The sequence below is a fragment of the Gracilinanus agilis genome, chromosome 1 (genome assembly GCF_016433145.1).
Source record: "Gracilinanus agilis isolate LMUSP501 chromosome 1, AgileGrace, whole genome shotgun sequence".
Lineage (NCBI taxonomy): Eukaryota > Metazoa > Chordata > Mammalia > Didelphimorphia > Didelphidae > Gracilinanus > Gracilinanus agilis.
This window is the reverse complement of record NC_058130.1, coordinates 554,578,620-554,605,258: the sequence shown is the minus strand read 5'-3', so window position 1 is coordinate 554,605,258 and position 26,639 is coordinate 554,578,620. Positions and strand designations below refer to the sequence as shown.

Below are 26,639 nucleotides of genomic sequence, written 5' to 3'. Positions count from 1 at the left end.
GGAGTCCTGGCTGTCCAATCAAAGAGCTCCAGTAGGAGAGATGTCATTGACCTTATAAGAAAGGGGATGGAGCAGTAGTTTGCTCTCTTTTGCTCTGGCCTCTCTTTTTGGCTGGACTTGAGACTTGCTCCCTTCTCTGAAGTATTTAATGCTCTGCTTGAGCCTTGGCTGGGAGCTGTAGCCCGGGAAGCAAGGAAGTGGTTTCTTTTAGTTAGGAGATCTGATGATTTTTCTCTAAGTTTTACTAATTATTATAAATTAATATACAGTCTCCAAGGAATTTTAATCATTATACTCTGCAATACTCTGTATTTTATTTTAAAACATTATTTTGAGAAGGGGGTCCAAAAATGTATTACCAAAGAGGTGCATGGTACTAAAATGACAAAGAAAACCTACACTACAGAAACTTTTTAAAAAAAGATAAACACATTTTTTGGGTTGTTTTCACTCAAACAACATAAATTTTATGTAATAAAAATCAGTCAGGAAAGAATTGATGATACTCTTCTCCTTACCTAAGTTCATCGTTTATTGTATTCTGCCCTGAACAACCAATGAAGCATCTTCTGATTGAAGACTACTTTATATTAATAAAAATATTTGTAATGATAAAATGTTCTTTTATCTCAACAGCTACTTCCTTTCTACAAAAAATTTTCCGCTAAAATATATAGTCTGGATATTGGGAAACATGATTAATAGAATATCCATAACTTCTCTAAGCCCTTTCCAATTCCTTGGTACTAATTCATTCAACATAATTTCCAGCATATATTTTTAGATAGATGATCAAAAAATATTAAGTCTTGACAGTGTGATTTTTAGCTTCTTACACTTAGGTAAAATTCTTGAGTATATATAAAAATATACATTCAAAGCAGTATATATCAAAATGAGATATGATGAATAAAGTTCTTTTTCTTTTTATGTACATGGAATCAAAGAATATAAGAATGATTAATCCTCAAATAAATAGTACTTCTATGTACACTCCACCCCCACCCCGCTTTTGAGCATTGTTCTAATATCTTCAGAAAACACTGGTTGTTAAGAGTTATTTCTTTAATAAAATAGTTGATATGTTAAGTAGGTTATAGAGCAAATCTATTTTCACCAGAGAACCAGAATTAGATTCTATATTTATCAACCACCTATTTTTTACATATATATCTATGTGTGTGTGTATGTGTATATACACATACACACACACACACATAGATATAAATAGCCACATGTTTAAGATTCATCTAAAGAACAAAAATCTTTGTCCTTAAAGAGTTTTATTCCATCAGGTATGATAAAACATGTATACAAATACAAAGTATAAACTCAAAGTAATTTCAAATGGGAGCTGGGGTGAGATTGGAGGGGCAAGGAATAGAAGCCTGAACAAACTTTGTGCAGGTGACACCTAAGTTGTGCTATGAAGGAAGCTTGGAATTCTGGGAAGCAGATGTGAGGTAGGAGTGCACATCAGAAATGGGGATCAGCTTAAGCAAAGACAGATTACATGGTCTGTAGGCCAGTCTCCTTGAAATGGTGAGTGGTATGAAATAAGATTAGAAAGATCATTAGTCAACAAGTATTGATTAGTGCCTACCCTGTTTTCTGCATAGTGCTAAGTGAAGGGATAAAGGAAAGGCAAAAGACAATCCCTGCTATCAAGTAATTCACAGCCTAATGGGGAGAGACAACATGAAAACAACTATGCACAAGCAAAAGATATACAGGATAAACTGGAGATAATTAATAGAGGGAAGGTACAAGTATTCAGGTCTCTTGTAGAGGGTAGAATTTCAGTAGGCATTGAAAAAAGCTAGGGAAGTGAGGTGGTGGAGATGAGAAAGGAAAGAATTCTAGGCCTGTGTTGGAGAACCTATAGCACATGTGCCAGATGGGGCTATTGCCCTCTCCCTCTCCATGTGCGCCTGATGACATTTCTCTCATCACAGGCCCCTTTGTCCAGCAGTCCCATGGGAGCACTTCCTCCCTCTTCTGTCTAGGGTAAGGCAGGGGCTCACATGTGGTGTAGGGGTTGCAGTCTGGACACTCAATCTCTAAAAGGTTCACCATCATTGCTCTAGACATAGGGAACTTCTGGTGAAAATGGAAGTATCCACTGTAGTCAAAAGGTGGAGTATCTTGCGGGGCAGCTAGGTAGCATCTTGGGGGGCAGCTGGGTAGCTCAGTGGATTGAGAGCCAGGCCTAGAGACGGGAGGTCCTAGGTTCAAATCTGACCTCAGACACTTCCCAGCTGTGTAACTCTGGGCAAGTCACTTGACCCCAATTGCCTAGCCCTTACCACTCTTTTGCCTTGGAACCACAGTATTGGTTCCAAGACAGAAGGTAAGGGTTTAAAAACAAAACAAAACAAAACACCTAACCCAAAAAAAAGGTGGAATATCTTGTTTGAGGAACAGCAAAAAGGCTATTGTCTCTGGATTGCAGTTTACTTGAGGGGGAAGGGAGAAGAGAAGGGAAGGGGAAGAGGGGAGGGGAGGTGAAAGAGGTATATAAAGGAAAGATAGGAAGGGGCCAGGTTATATAGGGCTTTTAATGCCAGATTTTTTTTTTTTAAAGGCAGGTGATAGCCAGATGGTAGAGGGCTTTAAGTGATAGAATACAAGAAAAGAGATAGGTAGAAGGACTAGTGGTCACAGCAATAAAGAACAGGTTTAGGATTATGAAGCATAAGAACAGGAAACTGTTATGAGAAACAGGAATTCTGGAGTTCAGGATCATGGAGACAGAATAGTTATGGGTGATGATGAGAACAAGGGCATGACTATTTCTGTGTGAATGAGGTGAAATAAAGAGGGCCATAAAAAGCTAGATCTGGAGTGAGAAAGACTTGAGTTCAAATAGTTATTATTAGTGTCAACCTGGGCAGGTCACTTAAAATCTGTGTCTACCTTAGTTTGCTCATTTGTAAAATGGAAGTAATAATATCTCCCAGAGTTGTTGTGATGATAAAATAAGACAATATTTGTAAAATGTTTTGCAAATACTGAAGTTCTAAATAAATGCTAGCTATTATTATTGTTATTATCATTAAGATGGAGGTCAAAAGAACTGAAGTGGTCAATGAACTGGAAGAACAAGCTACACAAAGGACCATCAATATATACCAAAGTCCCTAAATATGAGGGCAGAAACTAGGGTAAGTCTGTGAATCAGGTGCTGAACTTGCTGAGAAAGGAGGGAGAATGATGGGGAGAAACTGCCATATGTAATGCAAAAGTTGCAAGAGGGGTTTTTGCTCTCGCAGGGGGCCAACTGAAAACTTCTGGCAGATGGAAGCCTTAGAATTCTGAGAGAGTTCAGTTGGTCCCTGATGCTTGAACAGAGCGGAAGGATCAACCAGAGCTCTATTTTGGCTTTCGGTCTGCTTTGGTCTGTGCTTTGTCTTTGCACAATCTGTTCCTAGCTAATTTCTCTGGACCTCTCCCTGACCTTCTCCATATTATTTCCCTGTTTTCCCTGCCTGTTTCCTGGGGCTCTGGGAGGCAGGGTGGCTTTTGGGTTTTTAGTGAAAAGACTTTGTGGGTTTATTTTCCCCAATAGGCAAGTAGGACATCCTTGAATTCAAACTATCCCTTTAGTATAATACTCTCTACCTTAAAAGCAGCCAAATCTTCCCAGGCTGAGAGAGCAGGTTCTCTCTCAGTCTAACCCATTCCTGTAACCCTCCCCCATCTTGAGTTTCTCCCTAGCGGCTGTCAGAAACCCCAAACGCCTCTTTCCTTCCAGACCAACCCCGAAACATTAATAAAACCCTTGGTTACCTAATCAAACCCTCTGGAAAATCTTTGTACTGAAGAAACTAGGCAAGGGTGAAGGGGAAAGAATTATTCTCTTTTATTTCCTAAGGGAAACTGGAGGCATCCATCTTGGGAGGAAGTAGTTGCCCAACACTTCCTCCTGAATCCCTTCAGTTTCACTGTCAGGGAGGAACCTTGTGGTTCCTCCTTTGAGGACTTGAGAAACTGACAAGAAAGCCCTCAAGTCAGATTCAAACCACTTTGGTCTGGCCCTATTCCTTGTGTCTGTAAAAGTACCTTTCCTGCCTGGAAGGGTTCAGCCTATTACCCCAATATCCTCTATCTCTAGCCTGGGTGTCAAGTCTGTGTCAGCTGCCTCTCCTGAACACCTCACCTTGTACCCTTACCATCCCAATACTGCCTTGTCCATTCCTCCCTAAACTCAGCCATCCCTTTCATTCCTCTCCTATTACCTCAATCACCTTTTACCCCTCTGTCACTCAGCAAGGGAAGGAGATCACCCCCAAACTTTAGTGTACCCCCCTTTTATCCATTACACATATGACTACATACCAATATTGTTTTCAAACTATACTTTTAGCATTTGGTTTTAAGGCATCAATATGCCCTTGAAATCAGATTAAAATAAAATGTCTATGACACAGAAAATTACAATAGCATGAGGTAGTATGTCAATCACCTAAAACAAAACAAAGCATAATACATGTAACTTTCATTGCAAAAGAGGGAAACACTAAGTCCTATACTTCCCCTTAGGGTTTTTCTACCTATTCAATCCAAGAATAATAAAGTAAAAATAATTTTTTCAAATTGGTAATTATCTCTCTCCAAGTTTGCACCTGGAGTGCAAGAACCATATTTTCCTTCAAAAGGGAAAGGGTAGGAAATAAATATTTATTAAGTGTCTACTATGTGCCAGTCAATGTGCTAAGCACTTAAAAAATATTATCTCATTTGAAATTATGTGATATGCTTAATTAAGTGCTTGGCCTATGAAGGGGATAAGAACTACTTAGCAAGACAGCTCTTAAGTATGTACAAGATATGAAATAAAGAAAAAAATACAAATGGCAGAAAAAGTGGTATCATTAAAGTATTACATGAATGGTTAGTCCGGTCTTCTCTTTTTTACTTAATACCAAAAGTTTTGAAAGAGGGGGCAACTTATAGCAGGGGAGTGAAGAATGAAAGGAAATGGCAATGATGGTTGTATCAGGAGAAATATTTTTCTATTAAAAAGAAAGATGGCATTTTGTGAATGAGCCATTATAGGCTTAAAATATCAGTGTATACCGCAGACCTTTATTCTAAAAGTACTTATTTCCCATAAAATGAAATTCAGTATAGAGGTCAGTTATCTGTGTGTGTCTCTATCCAAAGGTGTTTTTACTTAGTGAAGTATCAAAAGATAATCATTTTACAGCACAGTCTTACAGAGGTAAGTGTGATACAATGAAGCCTTAGTATGTTTAGACAACTTAAAGGATCTGATTATTCTCCATTACTAATATTTTCCTTGAAAATATTAAGCATATTATGCAAAACAAACATCTTTTTAGATAGGCTACAGTTGCTGAAGGAAGTGTCTACAACAATTAATCATATCAACCTTTAAAAGACTGTTAAAAGTCCTTTTCACAAGAGTCAAACTCATCCGTATCATCAAAAATGATACCACCATTGAACATATGTTTTTGTGGTTGCTATAAAAACATATGATGTTCAATGGTGGTATCAATAGTTTATGTAGGGAAAATAATTTTTTACCACTTTTGGATTCTATCATTGAAGGGCTAATCTTTTCTAGTATTTCCTGTTATATTGCTTTTAAAATTGTTAATATTTTAAAATATTAATTTTTTGAAGGGATGTGATTTATAAATCAAAATTTCTTGCATTTACAGCCATGGCTTACTTGCATAAGATTTTAAACAAAAACTTGATGATTAAAAAGGAAAAAAACTAAAGTGAGCTTTAGATATTTATGAATGACAAAAAAAAAAAAAGATATTACCTCAGATATAACTGCAGGAAGTCACTGACAAGCAATGTTGGTTCTGTTGTAGCTATGTCCCAAACAGGGACACAGATGAAGAATGAAGACATGCCACTAACATTCAAGCATTAGGTGACCGGTGATGCCAAAGATGAAGCAGCAATTAACGCAGATGGAAGCAAACAAACACATGGTGTGACAAACAGAGTTGAGGTTGACCTGCCAAGAGGAGTTAGTAAGCTGAGTATACTGCATCTATGTCATTAAAAACAAAATGGCATTATAGAAAATCTCAATGGTGTCATTTTAAAACCACCATTAGATTTCATTTCCTTTTTTTTCCCCACAGAACTTTCAGCACTAGATGTATTTTCTAATGCCATCTGCACATCAAGCATTAACAGTTAAAGAAAAGCTAGCAGCTTTTATAAGGTGACTAAGAAGAGAGTTGGCTTACTCTTTCATTATAGTTGTAATTTAAGTCATACTAAAAAGCTATCAAGGAATAACGGTATTAAAATTGAAGAGTAAAAGGCTTTCCTGAGACTGAATTCTAGCTATCTTTATCATCTGCATAAAAGGGACTTTAAACACAATAAAGCAACATCAAAATTATGGTTAGGAGGGTTACATATGTCTCAGTGCAAAACTCATGCTATATTATTCAAAGATGTCTCTACTTTCTAGGGATGACTTTTTTTTCCTTTACCTGACCTGCTATGGCTTTGAATATTGAGAACTTTAGATACTGTTACAGAATTTCATATAAATACAAATAGAATCTTAAAACATTAAAACTTGAGCCATTTTACTGATATTTTTATTATCATGTTAGAAATAAAGTCAGGAACTAACAAACACTCCCTCTTTATTATAGTAGCTTTCATCTTCCTAAAATGCTGATTTGTAAGGAATAGCAAAATAGTTGAACATTCTTAGAAGCTAACTAAATTACTGCCTCCAGAAGACCAACTCTCACTTTCTAATAATAATGCTTTAATTTGCATTATATTTATAGTTTTAAAGTATTTAATAGAATTCCATGGTAGGCAGGGCACCTTATCCATGAAGAAGCTGAGGCTCAGAGTTAAATGTTGTTCTGACTCACACTATTAATAACTAAGTAGCACCAGAACTAAAAGGAATGTCCCCTGACTTCCGAGCCCAGAGCTTTTCTTACTAAAGCAGTATAGCTCTACTCTATATGTTTATTCTCTCTACCCTCATTCTCAGAATATGCTGGGCCACTTCTGAGGTGCAATGAAGTTTTTTGCTTCTAAGGAAGTTAACAAGTAATCTAAGTTCAATATGTTTTGAAATGAGGTAAGAGGAAGAAAATGGAAATACAGAAAACCAGCTTAGGAACAGTTAATTTTATTAGACAAGCATATGGATCCATGTTAAAAACACACACACACACACATACACACAAACACATTGCTGGATGCATAGGTGCATACTGTTTTACTTACCAGATTTGTAATCTAATTTTCTTTCCCCTTAACTCTACTGTTTTGATTTTAAAATCAACACCTATGAATAAAACAGAGTAAAGAGGAAAAATAAGAAGCCAAAACAATGAAAACAAAACTTAAAATAATAAAAATACCATATTTTTCTATTTTACAGAGGCATATGAAAGTACAATAGTCATATTACCATGAATCATTAAAGAGAGGTAGAGGTGGGGCAGTTAAGTAGCACAGTGGATAGAATACCAGACTTAGAATTGGGAGGATCTGGGTTCAAAACTTGCCTCAGACATGTAATAGCTGTGTGACTCTCGGCAAGTCACTTAACCTCGATTGCCTAGCCTTTGCTGCTCTTCTGCCTTAGAATTGATACTAAGACAGAAGGTAAGGGTTTTTAAAAGAGGGGAGGGGAAGGGGCAGGAGAATGCTGCTGGTTTATAAACCTTAATTTGTTTTCCCACTTTGGTACAAAATTTGATTATAAAATTCATCATGCTCAATTATCTTATTAATTATCCAGCACTTAACTATTCTAAATTACATATCATTTCCTAGTATCATATTGCTTCATTAGAAAAATACATATACCTAAATTAATAAAGTTATAGCTTATGAAGTATACTATGGACTAATATGAAAACGTTTCCTTCAAGGAACACACTAGAGGCACTTGCCCCATCTAATATTAGATTCTTTAAAATTATAGTATTAGTCTGGCCTCAAGACATTTCCTAGCTGTGTGACCCTGGGCAAGTCACAACCTTCATTTCCTAGCCCTTATAGTTCTTCCGCCTTGGAACCAATATTTAGTACTGATTCTAAGGTGGAAAGTAAGTGTTTAAAAAAAAAAAAAAGAAATTACAAGTATTTGATAAAACGACAGTTCCTTATAAATAATGTTAAAGATGGGTAGGAACCCAGTAATGGGCAAACTATTCCCTGCGGGCCAGATCCAGATTGTAATAGTTTGCCCATCACTGGACTAGACTATTAGTACAGAGAACTCCTAGTGGAGCTACGTGGCCCCAGTGGAGAGAACACCAGGCTTGAAGTCAGGAAGCTTGCATCCAAATCTAGTCTAAGATACTTAATAGCTATGGTCTTTGCCTCTTTCTACCTCAGTTTTCTCAATTGTAAAATGGGGATTAATAATAGCACCTACCTCTCAGGGTTGTTATGAGGATCAAAAGAGATATTTGTTTAACACTTAACCTAGTGCCTTGTACTTAGTAGGTGCTTATTCCCTTCCTGGTGAGGAATTCCCTCTACCAAAGCAGGTGGGTATCTTCTCTGCCACTTATAGTCTTAGTTGTTTATAATGCTGGGATGTTAAGCAAATATTCCAAAGTCACATCACATAGTCAATATCTGTTTGGAGGATCTTGAACTCAGATCTTCCTGTCTCCAAGACTAGCTTTTTATCCACTACATTATACTGTCTCTCATACATAGGTAACTATCAAAAATGTGTAATGCTATGGTATTTGGAAATCATGCAGTAAAGGCAAAATAATGTAGGGCAATACTGTAGAGTTAAGGCATTTTTAGAGATTTTAATAGTCTTGGACTAACTATAAAAGAAATGTACATCCTAAAATTTTAGCATTCATCCCAAAACAAAAGGAAATGTCAATTTTACCTCTTTATCATCTCACTTATAGTGTGGCTAGGACTTTGGGGAGAATTTAGAAAAGAATTCCTGTTTTATAAATAAAGCATTACTTGTAATGCTTAAGTCAATAAGTTGTACACTTGGAATAAGCCAATACTTTTTTGGCTACTAGGAAATAGTACTATCTAGTGAATTACAGACATTCCCTAATTTCTGATGGTGTTTAAAAGTTGCAAGGGAGGGGGCAGCTGGGTAGCTCAGTGGATTGAGAGCCAGGCCTAGAGATGGGAGGTCCTAGGTTCAAATCTGGCCTCAGATACTTTCCAGCTCTGTGACCCTGGGCAAGTCACTTGACCCCCATTGCCTACCCTTACCACTCTTCTGCCTTGGAGCCAATTCACAGTATTGACTCCAAGATGGAAGGTAAGGGTTTAAAAAAAAAAAAGTTGCAAGGGAAGTTAACCAGAACTTAAAAAACAATTCTCCATAAAAATCTATGTTATAAATGGAGGAGAGAGGTATTCAGGCCAATGCATATTATGCTGGAAATGCAGTTCTGTACAAACAGAACCTAATCATTATTTACAACAATGACTTAAAAAAAATGACTTCTGAGCTCCCACAGATGCCAGAAACATGTCTCTCTTACATTGTAGTTCCAGAAGTATGAGGCTACTTCTATAATTCCTAAGCGCTGCTAAAACATCGAGGGCTAAAGTGGCAAGGGTGAGTTAGACTGGTCTGATTCTAAAGAGAGAAGGGGTATATGAAGAAGTTAGGAGACTTAGGAAATTTAGAACAGGAGATAAATGAGGCGAGAACCCTAATAATAGTGACAGAGGAATGAGGAACTCAAGGATAAGATAATAACATTCAACAAACCGGGGTTTCTCCTTGCCCCAGCTTTAGGAAAGTGTTGAAATTGCAGTATGGAATTAATGGGGGTTTTGTTCATATGCAAAGTACATAGAAAAGTTAGGAACTTTTTCTATAGGAGAAATGCCTATATCTCAATATTCTGGAGGCTGCTAACACAAGAGGTGACTATTATCTCATTCAAGGCTCACAACAATGGTATGAAATCTGTACTACAGGTATTGCAAGCTCTGTTTTACAGATAAGAAAACTGAGACTGGGGAATTAAATGGCTTTCCCATGAGCACATTACTAGGAAGTAGAAAAAGTCCAGTATTCTAGTCATATTGCCATGTCGTGGCCATTGCTGCTATGGGAAAAGGCATTCTAAATTCCAAATAACTTGCCTTGGAAACTTTAAACCTGATCATGAACAATGTAACCAAGTAGAGGAAATGTTGAGAATTTGGAGTCGCAACAGTTACATTCAAAACTCCATCTCTAACACTTTCTAGCTCTATAACTTTAAGAAAATCATGTCACCTCTCTGATCCCCCAAACAACTTACCTACTAAGTTTTAGTTGGGTTGGTGCTATGAGATCTTTGCCACACAGCCACTACCCTCAAGTAAGTAGTATGTCGGGCCACTTTGGAGGGTTGTCTGTCTGTTATAACATCATCTAGGATATCTTCTGGTGAAAAGATTAATAGGAATATACTTTGGTTTGCTTTTAAAAAAAATCAACTTCCCAAATAAAAGATGGAGGCATGAGTAGGCAGTTTATCTAAAAAATAAAAAGGTCTAGGGTGTTTATTAGTCTGTGTGCTCAATGTGTAACCCTGATAGTGTAATATAGTAGCCAAGAAGTGGATGCAACCTGATCAGAGGGTCAGAACCCTGGTTCCATCACATCTGGTGGTACTGTGTTCAATTCTGGATGGTACCTATTAGGAAGGACATTTATACGCTGGAAATAATATAGAAAAAGGCTACCAGAATGGTAAAAGGTCTCAACCAAGAGGGTCACAGAGGGAAATGGGGATGTTTAGTTTTAAGAAGAAAAGAAAGACTTAGGGGAAAGACTTGACAGCATCTTCAAAAGCTATATGCCTTGTGAAAAAAGGTAAAGACTTGTTCTACTTGTTTCTAGAACGCATAAACACTGAAAATGAGTAGGTTGCAAGAAGCTAATGATTTAGGCTTGTTATTAACTAAAGCTTTCTGAAAATTAAGAGTTGTTCAAAGTTAGATACCTCACTGGAGATTTTTAGACAAAGGCTAGATGATTTATTTGTTGGATAGTATGTTGAAGAGTGGATTAAGGTACAGGGTTGGACTCCAAAGTCCCTTCCAATTCTGAGTCTTTGATTCTGTTCATGTAAAATGTTCAAGATAGAGGATGTACATGGATAGATGGTTATATGAAAGGAAAGAAAATTGCCTGATGTGCCCAGACAAGTTCAAGGGAGTGCCTAGTTAAAAAAAAAAAAAAAAAAAAAAGCCTGGGAAACAAAATACTTAGAGGCCTAGAGAAAGGACTTTACCTCCCTAAGGGCTCAATGCATATTTAGTTCACTAATCTCTTCCTCCTAGTTTGCTAAATGAGAAGGGAAAAAAGGATTTATCAGTTCCAATTAAATGGTTTTATGTGAAAAAAATCTCTTGATAAAAGAAAATAGTTAAATATAAATTATAACCTCTATAGGTTATTGAACATATTCAAGTATATAACAATCAGGAAATAAGTATAAATTTAAAAAGTAAAACTGTATCATCAAAAGGATTGTCTCCAAAGAATGTTTTCCAAACTCTTTTTTTTTGAGACTAGGTCTTTCTCTCACCCAGGCCAGAAGTTCAGTGGCCACTTACAGACCTGATCACAATGCTGACAAGAGGCCCAAAAGTTTTAAATGGCTCATTTTCCTGAGCTGAGTGGTTTTGCCCACTCTTTGGTATCCTGGCAGCCTTCTGATCTTTGGGGCTCACTGCATTGAGCCGGGCTCAGTTTGGATACTCAATAGGTCTCTATCACAGTTCAGGATATCCAAACTTAAATAATATACCAACCTCCCCAGTAACAATGACTATACAAGTGTGTCACCAAATCTGATTAAACTCCATCTTTCTATCTTCATTTTTAAAAACTGGGTAGCCATTGAGATATCCTCCCCTTCCTTCTTCAATGCTTAGTTCATAGTCTTTTTCTATCCCAAGTCCCATTCTTATACTAGGGAACTCCAATATTTGTACTGACATTCAATTTTACATTCCCAGTTCTTCAATCTACTGAATTCCTATAGTATAACCTACTGCTAACGTTACCTCAGCTACACAAAGAGATGATTTTTACCAACTCCTAAATTGTACTAACAAATATTCCTTTTCCAGGTTCAAGAATTACAAAATTTCTTTACCTGATCATTATCATTCTGTACAATCCCAATTCCTATTCTTCATCCTCATCATTACCCCTACACAATGCCTCCATTCCTCAGTTCTTGCCCAGGCCATCACCCCTGTTCTGCCTGTACACAGATCCCTGATCTCTTGGTGAATCAGTTAAACTCTACAGTACTCTCAACACCAGGGGTCGGCAACATATGGCTCGAGCCATATCTGGCTCTTTCTGCAGGAGCCATAAAGTCAATTTTTTTTTCAGGCGCTGTTACAGGAGCGCGCACTGTGAGCACTGTATGGCTCTCACGAAATTACATTTTAAAAAATGTGGCGTTTATGGCTCTCACAGCCAAAAAGGTTGCGGACTCCTGCTCCACACCCATGTCCCTTGCTTCCTTCTTTTATCATCTACCATGTCTTGCCAAAATCAAACCCTGACCATAGATTATTTCCACTATTTGTTGCCTTTGCTCCTCTTCCTGTGGTACTCAATGAAGCTGGAGAAGATCATGAAACTGTGTTCAATGGATCCACTACACTTTGTTTTACATAATTTCAATTAAGTCCTCAATGCATCAAAAAGCAGTATTTTCACACCTCCCTAATCAAGACATTTTCTTATTCATCAGAGAGCTATTCCAACTTTTTCCAACTGATCCCTTCTGGAGCTTCCTGAAACAGCACTACACCCTCTTAATTCTCATGTGAGAATCTCGTCCCCTACTTTGATGAAAAAATTGAGACTGCTCTCCAAGAGCTCCTTCTTTTTCCCTCTTCATCTCACATCAGTACAAAAATATTTCCTCATCATTCTCTTCCCCCCGTCTCATAGATGCCTTTTTATCTTCCCTAGATACACAAATGATACAATTCCATTCTGTCTTCTTCTGAAGATTGCCCTCTTATCATCTCCACTCTCACTAATCTTCAGTCTTTCCCTGTCTACTGGCTGCTTCCCTATTGCCTACAAACACTCATATTTTCAATAGCCTTCAAAAAAAATTCTTAACTTGATCTGCCCATACTCACTAGCTGTATCTCTCCTATTAGTAACTAATCTCCTTAAGAAAGTCATCTATAGTCAATGCCTCCATTTCTCTTACTCTTCTAAACTCTCATTTATCTGGCTCTAGAACTTATTAAAAAACTATTCTCTCCAAAGTCACCAATGATTTTTTAATTGTCAAATCTAATGAACTTTTCTCTGTCCTCATCCTTTTTGATCTTTCTGCAGCCTTTGAAATGGTTGATTACCCTCTTCTCTAGATTTTTGTGATGCTATTCTCTACCGGTTCTCTTTTCCTACCTGTCTGACCACTCCTTCCCAGTATCTTTTGCTAGATCTTCATCCAGGTAATTCCTGTTAATCACTAGTATCCCTCGCAAAGGTCGGCAACCTTTTTGGCAGTGAGAGCCATAAATGCTTTTGGAAGGAGGAGGATGGAGGCGGAGGCTGAAGGGCACTTCCTGGGGCTCTGCTGGGACTGGTCCGTCCAGAGGGGAGCCAGATATGGCTCTAGAGCCATAGTTGCTGACCCCTGCCTCAAGGCTTTGTCCCTGGTCCTCTTCTCTTCTCTCTAAATACTATCATACTTGGTAATCTTGTTACTTCATATGGATTCAATTATCACCTCTATTCAAGAAGAGTTAGTATGTAAGTTATTTTTGGGAAATCAGAAAACACTTTTCGCTAAAAATAATATAAAAAGCATTTAGGCCTGTATGATATTCCATTACCCTAAGTGGGTCAGAAGCAAAGAAACTGAGTAACTATAATAAATATAGCAAGTTTCAGTATAAAGTTGAGAATCTAACCAGTATGCAAAATGAAGATCCAATCCTATAGTAAAACATACTGAAAATTCTAATCGAGGATCCCAGAAACCTATCTTTTGCCTCCTTCTTGTATAAGATGGGTAGAGTGGGATTGAATAACTTTAGAGTAAAGAGTCAGTCAATAAACATTTATTAAGTATCTACTATGTGTCAGACACTATGCTAAGTGATAAGAAGTGATAAGACTGAAAAGATAGGTAAAAGAGTCCTTGCTCTTAAGGCTCAACACTATATGGAGGAAGACCAAACAACTATGTATAAACAAGAGATAAACAGAATAAATGAAAAATAATCAACAGAGGAAAAGCATTAGGATTTAAGGGGATTGGAGAAGGATTCTTACAGGAGGGATTTTAGATAGGACTTGAAGGAAGCCTGGGCAGAGAAGGACAGTATTCCAAGTGTAAGGGACAGACAACAGAAAATTAAGAGTTGGGAAGTTGAAAAGCTTTTATGAGGGAAAGTAAAGAGGTCATTATCACTGAATTGGAGAGGGGGAGAGAGGGAGAGGGGAAAAGAGAGAGAGAGAGAGAGAGAGAGAGAGAGACAGAGAGACAGAGACTAAAAAAGGTGGGAGGAAGATGAAAGGTTATGAAGGGCTTTGAATACTAGAGGACTTTATATTTGATTATGGAAGTAAAAGGGAATCAGTAGATTTTATTGAAGAGGGAAAGTGATATGGCTAGATCTTGACAGTTGAATGGAAGAGGAAGACCAACCAGCAGAGAGTATTCTGATAGTCCAGGTGTGAGGTGATGAGGCCCTGTATCAGGAAAAAGAGGAGTATTTGTGAGATATTATTAATGTAAAAATGACAAAATTTAGTAGCATACTAGATATGGGGGATGAGAGAGATGAATCAAGGATGATACTTAGGCTGGGTAACTGCAAAGATTATGGTACTCTTAACAATGATAGGGGAGTTAGGAACAGGGAAGGGCTTGGTGGATAAAATAAAGGGTTCAGTTTTGAAGATGTTGAGTTTAAGTTGTCTATGGGACATCTAGTTAGAGATGACCAACAGGTAGATGGTGATTTGAATTTGGAAATAAAGAAAGAGGTTAGTCCATTAGTGTGAAATGATAATTAAAGACAAGAAAATGAGATAACAAAGTGAAATAGTATATTGGAAGAAAAGTGGGCCCAGAACAGAGCCTTGTGGGATACCCCTAGCTAGCAGGCACAAGCTGGATGAATATCCAGCAAATCAGAAGTGCATTGTAGGAGTAGAAGGAGAAACTGCACTGGGAAGATAGGTAGGAGGAGAGCCAAGAGAATAGTCACAAAAAATGAGAGAAAAAGAGTATAAAGAAAAGGGTTATCTAGGTTACAAAGGCTGCAGAAAAGTTAAAAAGGATGAGGATTAAGAAAAAGCCATTGGATTCAGCAAGTAAGAGATCATTATTAGTTCTGGAAAAATGTTTGAGTTAAGATAAGGTTGGAAGTCAGACTATAGGTTTAAAAAGAGAATGAGAGGAAAGGAAGTAGAGGCATCACAGCCTTCTCAAAGATGTAAGAAGACACTATATGTGCACATTTCATTACAATGAAAAAAGGACCTGCAGGGGGAATGATATTGAAATCAGTAAGGGTGGATGGTGAAGCTCTGTATAACTCATATCCCCATACCCCACTAAGTCCTGATTGGATCCTAATGGATTCTCTGTGTGTGTGTCAAAGGCCTATCTTTTGTCTCCTTTGCAGGATCAACATAGATTTCTTGCCTATCCCCTCTTCTCTCTTAGTGATCTCATTAGCTCCCAAAGGTTTCAACTAGCTTCAGATGGCTAAACCATGCTTTACCACCCTATTTAGTCATTTACCACTCAGAGCCTAGCCAGTGAGGAGGGCTTCCTACCTTCAGCCCTGCCAGTAATAACCAAAACTATATTTCAATCTCTCTCCTTAGCTTCAGTTCTGCATTTCCAATTGCCATTCACATGCATGACCCATAGGCATTTCAAAATTAACAGGTTCCAAACAGAAATTCCCTAAAATCACCTTCCCTCCTAATTACTTTAATATCCATTCCCTTTTCACCATTTATACCAGAACCACTCTAAGTTTGGGTCCTTGTCACCTCTGGTCTGGTTTCCTGCAATAACTTTTCAACCAGTCTCTCTTCCCTCACTGATTAGTCAATCATAAGTCTAACCATTTTAATCCTTTCAACAAGGAATTTCAATGGCATTGCATCTTAGATAAAATATGAATTCTCTGGTATTTAAAGCCCTCCACAACCATTACTCATTTCATCTTTTTAGACTATTGCAAAATAATTGTATAAGTATTAAATCTTGACCTTAATTATGCTTGAAAATTGTAATAAATACCATGTTTTATAATTAACAAAGATCCATTCCATGCCCTCTTGATATGATAATACATATTTAGCTATGCACAACTATGATGTTCATAGAATTAAATATTTCCCTTTAAAGACTAATACTACTTCTGTTTGAAGGTGATTTTCAAGTACTCCATATTCAAAGATATTCAGTTTCTGCAGGTTCAGAATTGTCAGAGTATCTTTTGAATTTGAAAAGTAAATCAGATTTTTAAATTAAAGATGGAATGAAGTATAGAAGAACATCAATCTGGTTGTACTTACTACCAAGCAGTAAGGGTTATAACAATTCATCACCAATAAATGTATTTGTTATAGAAATGATCATTCCATTTGGTGTTTTCTTAATGTAAAAACCCCTCAAGCAAAGTAAATATCCATTGCTGAACAAACTGTGGTACATGGATGTAATGGATTATTATTTTTCAGTAACAAAATGACAAAAGACTAAGAAAAAGATGAGAAGTTATATATCTATTATATTACAAAATACAATAGATATATAATAAATATTTCTACACACACACTGATATAATAAGTAAACAAAATAAAGCCAGAACAACAGAATGTAAAATTTTGCTAATAACATTAAAGGGAAGCTGAATTCTGAGTAATAGTAACAACTGTTTACAATCGCAAGAGGATAATGAAACATTCACCCCACTTTTTAACAGGGAGGTGAGGGACTTTAGAGGCAGAGAATAGCATAAATTGTTGGATGAAATCAATCTAAAGATTGTTTTGGCTGAACTGTTTTTCCTTTATATAAGGATGAGTTCATATACAGTGGTGAGGTAGGGGATAAGATTCATATGAAAATGACTTGATGTAATAAAATGTCATCAATGAAGTATTTAAAAAGGGGTTAAAAATTTCTGTTTAAGTTATATATAATCAGCTTCAGTAATGCTTGATTTGAAAACTTGAATGTTTTGAAAACTTGAATTTGTTCCAATGCAAATGATGTATTAGGCAATGGATTGAGGATAATTAGAAGTTATTATTTGCTTATATGTCATTTCCTTTTCAAGAGACAGGGAGACACCAAAACTTTTACTACTTTGGAATAACCCATAAGCTGCAGTTGTTTCTCTACCATTCTGTCCAAGTCAGAGGAATGATTTTGACAGATAGAGGGGAAGAGGTACAGCCAGTATGCCTTGGATCTGAGGGAAAAGATGTTTGGATTAATTTTCTCTGTTTGTTGGGAATTGGGGTTTGGGGGGGTGATGGAATGGGAAGCACAGTGGCGGTCAATTTCTTCAACCTGGAATGCAGTGAGAGCTACTGGAGCAGAGGGAGGAAGTATGACGTAAGTATGAAGAAAGCTCCCCTTTGATACTAGTAGGGGATCCCTACCAGGTAGAACAAATCCAGGTAAAACAAAACCCAACAGATGGCAGAGTAGGGGTTTCTCAAGTCAAGCTCAGGGTCCATTTCCACATGAAGAAGTCAGCTCTTTTTCAAGTTTAAGTGCCTCATTTATTGTATATATTGTGGTGTAGTAGGAACTGTGTGTATGGAAGAAGTCCACATCCACACACTCTATAATTTTCCCAAGACTGCAGTCATACTGGGAACCAGGGAGTCTGAGGCCAAGAGTGTCACCACTATTTATTGTAGTAACTATGTATTTCTTAACTACTTAACATGTATAAAACTGTGTTACCATTTTTATTAGGTTCCTATCTCTTTTTTTGGGGGGGTGTAGGGGTGGTCACTGATAAAGCTTTTGGATTTGCCCCAACTCTATTTTTTCCTTATAAGTCCTGTAGTTTTTATTCTTCTATTTTGCACAGAGATGATTTTTTTTTTGGAAAGCAATGAAGATTTATAAGAGAATTAATTTCAGTTTAAGGTAGCATTTCTCAGACTATAAGTTCTGTTAATTAGTCCATTAGTTAATTATCCCCCTCCCCAAAAAAGGTTTTGCTTTCAGTATCAATTGTTATCAATGTGTATATTCAACCAATGCAAAGAATAATTGTGGATTGGTCAAAAATAATCACATGACTGAAAATTTTCTATGTTTCCATTTAATCTAGAATCACTTACCAAAGCGATCTATAAGCATACAATTAGTTGACTGAGTCTAAATCCACACAGGCACAACATCGGTAAAATAATTGCTATCCATTAATCTTCCTTTTCTTTGCTATAAATACTTCCTCAGCTATTTAAAAGAGACAATGTATAAGTCTCAGACAATGAAACTATAAATGTCAATCTCTACATATAAAATCTTGTATACTTCTGGTGGTACTGATATATTGCCCAATAGATACAGTGTCTATTCCCAACCAATCTGAAATAACCCATTCAACTTTTGGATTTACCCTAGATCAGATTTATTAGTTGGAGGGTAAATTAATCCTTAATTTGGCCTCCTATAGCTATCTGGCCATAGACTCGTAGGCAATGCTTTATTCTATATTATCAATGCTTCATTCCATATTATCAATGCTTCATTCCATATTATCCTCCACTAGGACATTTTTTCATCTGTCTGCTGTCAAAGTCACCCTGTATCATTGAAATTTGAAACCTAGGTCTTATAACAATGTCCAGTATTCTTTCTGCCATACAAAAGCCTATTAATGTTTATGTAATACTAGTTTCAATACCCCTTCCCACAGAAACTATGGATACTGTTACTATATTTTTAAGAGAGAAAGGAATTTTTGGGAAATTGTCATTTTTTTCTAAGAGTCTATTTCCTCTTAAATATATAAAAATATTGTTTCTGTGGAAGGGCTAATAAAGTCCATAATACATTTAAAATGCATTAGATTGATTAAAATATTTTGTGGCATTTATATTACTTAACTGTGAGAAAAAAATTACGCACAAAAATAAATGAAAATCTCCACGTTATCAGTGCAGTCCTGCCCAAGCAGAGGAATATTTTACCTTTTACCCTCCCACCCCGACTTTGGCTCATACCTGCATCCTCAAAGAATCACAGGACTGTAGATTTAGAGCTCAAAGGAATCTCTGAGGCCATCGAGTCCAACTGACTTTTTTTCTTTTCTTTTTTAAACAGATGAAGAATCTTTAAAGTCCAGGGAAGTTAAGTAAATGACTTGCCCAACATGAGCTTAAGAGATGTAGTTGAAATTTGGGCCCCCAGACATTAGAACTATATTTATTATTCCATGTACATGCTGCTTGCCTTTCCAAGTCTCATACAATTCCCTCTTTGGAAAGGACACTTTTTCAGTTCTCAAACTTCGTCCAAAACTTACCTGCACAGTTTTTCTACACTTAACCTCAGCTGAATTTTAAATCAATTGTAACTTAAGCCACCCCCTTCCTGACCTTAGTTCTTTTCAACTTTTTGTAGTATAACCCCACCTTAAATAGTCATCATCCCTTGGATAATATTATTGCATCTTTAAGAAAAAAATAGCATTTTGGAGGGTAACACTTTAACTGTTTCTCTGGAGTGAGTTAGCTGTAGAGAGGTTACATGAAGAATTGAGAGAAGCTTTCCTGAAGGGAAAAAGGGAGATATGGATATGTACACCCCCTGGGGGTGGGATTCAAGAGTTCAGGCTGTCCTAGGTCTAGGTCAGAGTTCTGGGGCATAGGGCTCCCCGGCAGGTGGTGGTGCCCTCAACTCAGCATCATGTCTCACAACAGTGAAGAGCCCCACTGCAGCAAGTAGGGCCATGACCATGACAACTGAGCAGATACTAAACATGTTCTGAGTACCTGTTTTTTGATCACTGTCATGGAGAACAAGGAGTCCCAAGCAGGCTTGCAGGTGCAAGGGGACTCAGAACCAGTTAAGCATTCCAGCCTGTTCCATCTCAGGGATTACTTTTCTTCGTAGGAGGCTCATACTGGGAAAGTACAAACCACAGGCCAGCTCTATGAGCAGGAAGGCAACAAATGACTCCACTGGGCTCTCCTGGCCTGGACTAGTCGAGAAAGTCAACATGAAGAGGGAAAAGACAACGATGAGGACAGCAAGAGATAACAAGTGCATGGGTTGAAGGTGGTACCTCTTGGAGGTTGCTATTTGATACAGGGAAGAGGCTAGAAGAAAGTATCTGAAGGGCTATTGGGCAAGATCTGCATTTAATTATTATTTTGTAAAGAGACAATATGAAGAGAATTACCATCCTAACTGAATTAATTTTCTGTAATTCAAGGAGTTGGTGTTGGTAAGAATATTCTATTCCTTTCTCTGCTTTCGAAGAGCACAGGTGACTATGGGTGTGAATTTTATGCCAGTGTGTTGTATTTTTTTTTAATTTTTTAGAAAAATTTTTTCCATGGTTACATGATTCATGTTTTTGCTCTCTCTCTTCCCACCCCCCCCCCCCCCCAATCCTCAGTAACCAATGCACATTTCCACTGGTTTCTTCATGTGCCATTGATCAAGACCTATTTCCATATTATTGATAATTGTTCTAGGGTGGTCATCATGTCCGCATTAACCCATATGATATGTTCAAGCAGTTGTTTTTCTTCTGTTTGTACTCCTGAAGTTCTTCCTCTGGATGAGGATAGCGTTCTTTCTCATAAGTCACTCAGAATTGTCCTGGGTCATTGCATTGCTGCTAGTACAGAAGTCCATTACATTTGATTTTACCACAGTGTATCAGTCTCTGTGTACAATGTTCTCCTGTTTCTGCTCATTTCACTCTGTATCAATTCCTGGAGGTCTTTCCCGTTCACATGGAATTCCTCCAGTTTATTATTCCTTTGAGCACCGTAGTATTCCATCACCAGCATATACTACAATTTGTTCAGCCATTCCCCAATTGACGGGCAACCCCTTGTTTTCCAGTTTTTTGCCACCACAAAGAGCATGGCTATAAATATTTTTGTACATGTCTTTTCCCCTATGATCTCTTTGGGGGTACAAACCCAGCAATGGTATTGCTGAATCAAAAGGCAGGCATTCTTTTAGCGCTCTTTGATGCCAGTGTGTTGTAAACACTTATGTCTTTGCATTATTTGTTACTGTATAAATTGTATGAAAAATAACATTTATCCAAGCTTATGAGACCAGAGTTTGATAATGAAAGACTGATGAGTGAAAGGTTATGGGCAAAAAAGGTTTGTACAATTTACCTATAAACTAGGGTGGAGAGTTCACAGCTAATTGGTGGGAGAGATTGTACACTTCTGTCAATTTATAAGGAATTATCAAGGTATTTCCTCAACTGCCTTAGATAAGGAAATAAGTAGCAGTTAACAGAGGAGTGAAAGTTGATGTGATAACTATGGGACACACCTAACAGTCTAGTTATATGGGATGTCAATATCTCTAAAATCTGTTATATTAGCCTTGACATACATCTTTTCCGGATATAATTGAATCAGTAGGCTTTTATGGGTTGTAATTTTTCATATCTTGAGTTCATTCTGCCAACTCCTACTTTTCCTTTTTAAAAATTAAATGATATAAATTTCTTAGTTTCTTCAAAGACTGGCAAAACAAGTACTTATATCAGTTTTTTAAGGTTTTGGAGAATCTCATTCATGGTGTTAAGCCCAGGTATTTAAATAAAAACAGAATACTCATCTTAGTATTCTAATATTCAACATGGAACTTAAAACAACTGACTTCTTTGAACTAGGAATCAACTTTTATATAGACAAATAATATGTTACATGAAATTCTTTGAGCATAGCAATAAAGCAGAAAAGAAATGAATAGTGAAGCAGCTTGATATAGGAAAGAATGTAGGACAGATACACAGGGAGTCAGAAGACCTGGGTTTGAAGCTGGTTCTGCAACATTCTTTTACCTTAATAAAATAATCTATTATGGAACATGAAATATTTAGAGATCAGACAACCATCTTAGATTGGAAAAAGAAATCAATGTATTATTGCAAAATATTCTATGCAGATGACTCCTAAGGCTTTTGCCTTTTTTCCTAAGCTCCAGACTCACAAATTCATCTGCCTAAAAAGACATCTTCACTAGATATTGTAAGGATGGGATTATGCAAGGGGGATGGGACCAAAGGAGCCAGAGAAGGCAGTTGAGGACAGCTGCTGACAGTTGAAACCAGAGAGGATTCTAGGAATTTCTCTGAGGAGGAAGAAGAGGAGGGAGCTTCGGGTGGAGGACTGAGAGAGGGAAGAGGAGGACATCCCAGCTCAGATCCAGTCCTGAGGGCTTCCTGAGGATCTTTCTTGTGGAAACTGAAACCCTGATTCCCTGATCAAAGCCTTTCCATCACAACTCTCCATCAAGACATCAGCCATTGAGTTAGCTAAGTTTCTGGACTCCATTTTGGGAGCAATTTTTTAGCTTCCTTCACCCATTACCCAACCTTGCTGAGAAACCCCTTTTGGTCTAAACTTACAATTATAGAAAATGATAGAAACAGAGAAATAGAAATAGAAGGAGAGGCGGTGAGGGGAGAAGCTTAGGAGTGAGAACCACTAGGGTTCCCACCTAAGTGACGGACCCCATAGGAATAGTGAAGAGGGCACCCCAAAATCTCTCTGCCCTTCATCCCATTCCCCAGTTCCTGATTTGTGAAAAATAAAAAGCCATTCAACAGTCAGATAGCGTTCTAGAGTGCCTGAGAGACAACGAGGGAGAGGGGAACCACAGCTTGGTCTGGCTGCCTCCATCTTGAAGCCAGACCACCCTCTGTGAAACTGACTGACCTTGGGGGAGGTCTGAGTGAACCCTGTTCTTATTTAGGATCGGATTGGGGTACCACATACTTCCTCTTTTAGGGAAGCCTCGCCCCCAACTCCTGTGGGGCAGCACGACAATCCAGGTCACCCCGTTTCGGGGTGACACCCCCTTAAAGTCTTCCAGTATATATTTGGCTCCAGGGGAGTGCTGGGAGAGACTCACCACGTGGACTTTCTCTATTTCTCTTCTTTGAAATATCCATTACTGGCCCTTTTTATTGTTATAGTTTTAGAACTCTGGAACAATATCCCTAAACCAACGAAAATTCAATATTTTCCAAGCCATGCTTTATTTGTTTATTTATTTCTGCCTCTCCCCACACCATAGAAGGCACCATCTGGCAAAATATAAAGATTATGTTTATTATTAATATCACTTTATTATTTTTAATAACAAAATTATAATAATTTATTATATCACATCATAATAAATAACATATTAAAAAAGACTAATAGCAAATATTAAATCTCTAGATATATATAATGCTCTCTTGGTTCTACCCATTTCATTCTTTGTTATTTCATGTAGTTCTTTCCAAGTTTATAAAAAATTAATCTGATCATTGTTTCTTACAGTGCAATAGTATTCCATAGCAATCATATACCAGTTTAGTCATGATGGGCATTCTTTCAGTGTCCAATTCTTTACCATTACAAAGACAGCTGCTATAAATATTTTGGAACATATAGCTTCTTCCTTCCCCCTCCCTCATTCTTTGGGAAATAGACCCAGAAACAGCATTACTTCTGCTTTCTGTCTAATCTTGTTAACATTTGTTTTACTGTACAAAAACCTTTTCAATTTAATGTACTCAAAGTATTAAGTTTTACCTCTTGTAATAGGTATAGGCTGTAAAAGTTTAAAAGCAAATTTGTGTAAGCATATTAGGGAAAACCTTTGCTGGAAGTCATGGACATTCTGAATAGAATGCAGGGGGTAGGGAAGAGAATGCTGAGCAACAGACAGGCTGCTGTGCTGTGAGGGGTTCAGAGCAGAAGTACAACCTGCAGTTCCTTTTGACCTGGGATCTTGGAGAGTGGTGAAGGTTGAAAAGGCAGAAGACATCAATCCTGCAAGTCAACTCAGTAGGGAAGTGGTCTGTGATCTGGTGGACAGTTTGCAGACCTGGTTACTTTGGATCATCAGCTGTGGAGGAGTTGGTTACTGGTATCCTGAAAACATCTCTGGAACAGTTGTGAGACCCCAAATTCAAGCCCTCTTCCTCAGGTCCTTAACCAAGCTGTCAAAACCTGGCAATAGCCAGGTTGGCTAAGGAACTTATCCTTTTTGACTCCAGTCCTGAGCAGTTAGATATAGCTTCCCCTAACCCCCTCTCCTATCCCCTCATATTACAATTAAACTGTTTCCCTGTGTGTTTTCTAGTACTTTAAAGTCTTCATTGAATGTATTTAATACTTTGAGGTTATTCCGGGGTTGGTGGGGCAGAGTGACAGTTAGTCAGGCTTAACTGCCATTTCAGTCAATGGTCATTCCCTTATAGTTAAACCTGGTTCCCTGGCTTGTAGTCTTACCCATTGTTCCTTCCTGTCTCCTATCCACCCCATTGAACCCACAAATAATATTTAAGTTAACTCCCCTGGTTTTTCGCACAATACTCTTATAATGCTTTCTATCTCTAGTTGATTCATAAATTCCTCTCCTATCCATAAATTTGATAGGTAATATTTCCTCTGCTCTTCTAATTTGCTTATGTTATCTACTTTTATGTCTAGAACATGCATCCATTTTAATGTTATTTTACTGAATGGTATAAAATACTGGCCTATACTTAGTTTCTACCAAACTACTTTCCAGCTGTCTTAACAATTTTTTACCAAATAGTGATTTCTTAGCCCATTAGCATAGATCTATGCTTTTTTCAAATACAAAATTACTATAATCTTTACTTCTACTGATCTACATTTCTATTTCTGGGCTAGTACCAAATTGTTTTGATAATTACTGCTTTATAAAACAATTTAAAATCTGATATTGCTAGACTTCTTCACATTATTTCTTTTAATATTCTTGATCTTTTGTTCTTCCAAATGAATTTTATGTTTTTTTTCCTAGTTCAGTAAGATTTTTTTTTGGGAATATGATTGGGAAGGCACCGAATAGATAAGTTTACGTAAGATTGTCATTTTAATTATATTGGCTCTGCCCATCCAAGAACAATTCATATTTCTCCAATTATTTAAGTCAGGTTTTATTTGTATAAAAATGTTTTTACTAAAATTATTGATAGTTTCAACTAAATTTTTTAGTTGAATCCCTAGGGTTTTCCATGTATACCATCATATTTTCTGCAATAAGGCATAGTTTTATTACCTCTTTGCCCATTCTGATTCCTTCAATTTCTTTTTCCTCTCTTATTGCTAGTATTTCTAAAACTGTTTAATATTGGTGATAATGGGCATCTTTGTTTCACTCCTGATCCTACTGGGAAGGTTTTCAGCTTCTCCTCATTATGAATAATATTTGTTAATGTTTTTAGGTAAATGCTTCATCTCTCTCTTTTAAAATGTTATTTTATTGCTCGAAAACTCTGGGGGTTCTTTCTCACACCATGAAAATGTAACACTAGTCTGACAAGATAACTTTGGATTTTAAAGCAAAGGATGTTACTTCTGAACCGCTGAATGTTATTTCTCTGAGGGGATGGATGAAGTGTTCCCTTTAATTCTGGGAGACACTGGAGCAGTGCTATACATCCAGTCTAAGGACTGTGGTGATTCATGGCATCCAGAAGATCCAACTCTTAAATGAATTGTGATTACAGTCCACCAAATCAGAGGGACTCAGAAAAAGGAAGTCACAAAGAGCATAAACTAGATTAGGGAAAGGACACAGCTCTTTTGCCTCAGAACCACAGAGAGGAGTTAGCTAAGAGCACACTGGTACATCCCTGGTATAGCCACAAAAATGTGGCTGAGTGGAGGCAGTTAGGAGAGTGCCATCATGGGAGAGCACTGGTTAGGGGAACCCCAATATACACACAGTTGGGCTCCAGGCTGGCCAAGAGAGTGCCAGCATACCTGAGGTCTGGCTGTGAAGCTGGTATAGCTGGCTAGGGAAGGAGGCTTGCAAAGTGTGGCTGGTGCCCTTTCTTTCCTTGGCCAGCTTTTTATTATTTAATAATTACAAATTAAGATAGTCACCAGAGAATTTTATATTAACAACACAGCTAATCAGTAATCAACTAGAATTCTTGTCCTTATTCCGGCTATTTGTCTCAGGTTTTGTTTTCCCCACTGTAATATGTAGATAATACCACCCGCCATCCTTCTTTCCTTCCTTATAGAATACTGTGACAATTTTAGTTAGCAGTGGGGTCTGACTCAGGGGAGCCCCCTGACAGTTTTGGTTCTACACAACAAACAAATATGGATACTCATAAGTGATTCAACAGTTAACAAAAGATTTACTTAGCCACCGCAGAAGAATATTCAATAGGGATAGGCACTGACTTGATTTCAACAAAGAAAGAGATCCTCTAGCTGATTTAGGTAAATGAAATTCTTTGGCTTCTTCATGGCTATTTTATAGTTGGGCAACTAATAAGTGGTGTCAACACCTTGGGCCTTCTATTCCTTTGAAGCAACCAAGCCTTTGGGATGGTATCCATGCTACCTTTTAATGAAAAACTACCCTAACTTG

The 26,639-nt window shown here is 37.4% G+C and overlaps 1 protein-coding gene across 1 annotated transcript in view; it reads right to left on the bottom strand.

Annotated features, from left to right (window-relative positions):
* RAB12 (RAB12, member RAS oncogene family) overlaps nucleotides 1-26,639 on the bottom strand; it is a 53,609-nt gene that overhangs the window by 12,221 nt on the left and 14,749 nt on the right. Inside the window, exon 2 of the mRNA XM_044666820.1 lies at nucleotides 7,255-7,315. Coding sequence (XP_044522755.1) covers nucleotides 7,255-7,315 — 61 coding nt within the window. The remainder of the gene's footprint in view (nucleotides 1-7,254; nucleotides 7,316-26,639) is intronic.